Source organism: Amphibalanus amphitrite, unplaced genomic scaffold, assembly GCF_019059575.1.
Source record: "Amphibalanus amphitrite isolate SeventyFive unplaced genomic scaffold, NRLGWU_Aamphi_draft 000172F_arrow, whole genome shotgun sequence".
NCBI classification, from domain to species: Eukaryota; Metazoa; Arthropoda; class Thecostraca; order Balanomorpha; family Balanidae; genus Amphibalanus; species Amphibalanus amphitrite.
In genome coordinates, this window is record NW_024881667.1 from 686,209 (window position 1) to 690,157 (window position 3,949).

General features: G+C 45.9%; 1 protein-coding gene across 1 annotated transcript; it reads right to left on the reverse strand.

Annotated features, from left to right (window-relative positions):
* Positions 1-638: 638 nt before the first annotated feature.
* LOC122383767 (adult-specific cuticular protein ACP-20-like) lies at positions 639-2,318 on the reverse strand. Its single transcript, XM_043370518.1, has 3 exons — positions 2,285-2,318; positions 1,635-1,947; positions 639-670 (listed from the first exon to the last, which is right to left on the reverse strand). Exons 1-3 carry the CDS (start codon positions 2,288-2,290, stop codon positions 639-641), a joined length of 351 nt encoding a protein of 116 aa, XP_043226453.1. The 5' UTR covers positions 2,291-2,318.
* Positions 2,319-3,949: the final 1,631 nt, after the last annotated feature.

The window sequence follows — 3,949 nt, forward strand, 5'->3', positions numbered from 1 at the left end:
TGGACCCCCTTGTCGTATGGCCCCTGATCGAGCTAGAGCTTCGCGGAAAAAACGAACGTGTTACCCGTGACGAGAGGAAGCCGATGATCCCCAATTTTAAGGTTCTAGGTCATCGGCTGACCTTCCAGATCAGGTCAATGACCCAAAAGTCGGGAAAATCGATACCTGTTAGGAAGTCATAAAGTGTGGCTGCTAAAGGGGTTTTCGGGGTGCTGATCACGAATATCGTGTTAGTTTTGATCACAAATGATGTCTTTGCATTTAGACCAGGTCGGGTCAGGTCAGGTCAGGTCAACCAGTAGGGGTCGTTACAGGTATTCGTAGAACGTGTCAACCGCCTCTGACAGCTTCGTAACATGTTACGAAGGCACCAAAGTTACCTTGTAAATGTTTAAATGGTTTTTAATTCGAATTGAGCTCCAAAAACTAGCATAGAAACGTGTAGGTAAAGTTCGAAAAAGTGAACCGAGGACACTAAAGGTCATCGACCTGTCCTGACCTTCAGGTGACCTTGACATCCACCCTAATGTATGGGAGCAGCATCAAATCACATGTCTGAACGTTTCAAACAAAAATTTCCACCCGTGTTTAAACTCTCATTTTCTTTGAACGTTTCAAACAAAAATTTCCACCAGTGTTTAAACTCTCATTTTCTTGGCTCCCACGTCGTCTGCAACAGATACATGCGAAGTTCAGACAGCAATACATACCGTCAATCAGGGAACTCACAAGCTGTCAGGGTCCATTCCTGCATCAAAATGAAATGTCATTGCATGAATTATAAGTCTTTCAATTGTCCGTTCCTACTTCTCATTTCCATGCGGAAATCCCCACTGACCCATCTAAAATATCATTTTTCCCATTGCCACAACATTACAAGCCGAGACTGCAGTGTCCTGTTAGGAAGGGTCCTGCAAGCTGTCAGAGGCATGTCAGCCACAAAAAACCGTGGATACTAACAAGAAGACGGTCCAATCCTTCATTTGAGACCCTTTATATAATATGTAACTCGCATTTAAAAACTCGTTTGAGTCCGTCAAAATGCTCTTTTTAACATGGGAAGGCATTAGCGAGTCTATGATGTCGACTGTGGTTGGCCGCCGGGCCGCTTTACGTATCTAGCGAGCGGGTTTTACATAGGGCTGTCCTATCTAGTCTTTATATCTATGATGCCAAGCTGCTAAAACACTGAAGTGAGAGCTTGCCGTCTAGGGCACGAAGTGCATGACATCGTATATACCTATTGCGTCGCCCAGAGATTCCGTGTGTTTTGAGCTTCCATGCCTATTAACTTATATGATACGTTAGGATTGTCATCCAAAATCCCTCTCATTTGGTGGAAACAATCAACTTTTGATAGGAACATGCATCTATTATTCAACATACAACAGACAACTGACAAAACATGGTTGGTTCACATATCGAGGGTGAGATTGACACGACACATTATTTCATCAAAGAATTGATGAAAATGCTTTAAACATATTAAATAAACACACGACATTGACACTGACTAGTTGTACACGGGCCGGTAGGCATAGATAGGAATCAGTTCCTCCTCCTCTCCCTCCTCCTCTTCATCCTCCTCCTCTTCCTCCTCTTCCTCTCCATCTTCCTCCTGCTCCTCCTCCTGCTCGTATAGGAGTCCTGCTCGGGGTACTGGGCCTCGCCCTCGTAGCTGACCTCGGCCGTGTAGCCGGTCTCGTCGCCGGCCGAGTAGCGGACCGTCTGCACACGACCGTCGGGCAGGTTGACGGCGTACTCGCCCTCCACGTCACCCTCCTCGTCGCCCTGCTCGCTCTGAGAGAACACGGTGTCGTCGTCCTCGACGGCGTAGCTGAACTCGTAGGGGGTGTGTTCGACGTCCTGGTGCTCCTGCTCGTCTCCGTACTGGCCCAGATCGCTGGCCGAGGCCGCCGCCACCAGGGCAAACAGGACAAACAGAACCTGAGAAACAAACAGATCAGTGGTCAAGGACATTGATGGGAAATATTATGACATTTTTTTGTATGGATGGTATATGTTGCATATTCATAATTATATTTCTCGTAATCAAAATTCCATGACAAAACAGTTTCCGCTATAAAATATCAGCTCGAGAAGCTTATCAGATAAAAAAACACCTAATTTCTTTTACAGAAGCCACGATAGAAGTGTCTATATATGTGTGTAAACCAATGAACAAGTGCCAAGTGAGCCCTATGACGCATTTCAGCCCGCATACAAACAAAGATCAATATACCCGTTCAGCAGCGCTCTTCACATATGTATTCACCTTCCTCACCTTCATAGCGGCGACTGCAGTGGACTGCTGAGGTGTGTGTATCTCAGAGAGGACGTGTGAGCACTGATGGTCACAGTCGGCACATGACACCATTTATAGTGGGTCGCAGACACCGTCCTACGCAAGGTCACGCCGATAGGTCAGTGTGTAATAATGAGCCAGAGCCTCATTAAACCGGTTTTTGTCATACGCTGGTGCACCAATAGTTGGGGTGTACTAAAGATATTCTCGTCATCGATTTTGGGTCATCATTTGTTATGCACTTCTCAAGTCGAGCATTCATGTTAGCAGGGGCGGATCCAGAAAATCTCCAAGGGAGGGGCCATTAGAAACCAGGAGGCCCCCCCCATAATCCCACCTGTTGGAGGCCCCATCTTCCCACTTGTTGGCCCCCCCAAAAAAAACTGCGTCTATTGAGCTTATCTAGCTGTTCAGGCAACATCTCAACATCTGTGCAGGCTTGGAGGCCCTCTGTGCAGGTTAGGAGGCCCTGTAAAAGTGGTCATCTCTGTGAGTATAAGAGACCTCCAAGTTATGAAAAGCTTTACCAATCTTCTAACAAAGAAGTCTTCTTAGCTAGTCTTCTAAGAAATAACTAAGTGGGTAGGTTAAAAAAAAAACTCATCGGATTTCGGCCACTTTATTTTCAGGAGGCCCCCTTTTCAGCTTTTTAACTTTTTAACTTTTTATTTTATTTTTGAAAAAAAATCGGCCAAGGGGGGGCCATGGCCCCCATGGCCCCCCCCCCCCTGTATCCGCGCCTGCATGTTAGTCTCAATGCTAAGAATGGGATGGTCAGCCCCCATGAAACCAGCAATCGTTCATTTTTTCCATGCCTGGTCCACAGGTATGAATTAAGCCCAAATCATTAAACAAATGCTGTGCAGTGTGCATGCATCAGCCTCCCTTTGTATTCTGAGCTAGGACTTTTATCACTGGTCGATTTGAGCTCGCATAATACTGTTTGATGTTTTTGTTTGCGAATCGCAGCAATATATATCAACTTATAGGAGCAGCGGAGATAAAACGGTGGACTGCAAGTTCCCGTGACCTGTGCTGAGCTGACCCTGACCTGAAAATAAAAGAACAAGTTTGGTGCCCTCAGGGCATCTAAAGCATCTATTCACAAGTGCGTAAACCAAAAATGAGCCTTATCTGACTTGTAAGCCGGTGGCCAGCGCAGTTTGAGCGTTGGCCACCTGCTCAAACTGCGTCATCAATTCACTCTGCGTCACTCAATTGACTTGAAACGTAGTGATGCCAGTGACCTATCTGACCTCATGGTAGGACGTATGAACCATCCAAGGTATAGATATTGTAAAGCTCAATTTGGTTTTTATGATATCCTTTAACCCGCGCCCCACTGGGGAGGGGGCTATTCATAGCCCCCCTCTCGTTTTTCTGCAATAACTTCTAAACCGCGAGACACATTAAAGCGTGACTTTCAGTATGTACCTAATTCGGCGGCAACAATTTGACACTTTGTGTTAAAAAATACGAAATTCGTAGCTACTATAGGCCGGCCGGAAAGTACGTCAGAGTGACGTCATGTTCGTTCGATTTCGACGTAAAACATTGAACTATGGAAATTGCTCTCAAGAGCTCAGTTTATGAGCTGGATCCAATTTCTTTGCATGACGGGAGTCAGAATACAATGTGCTATCA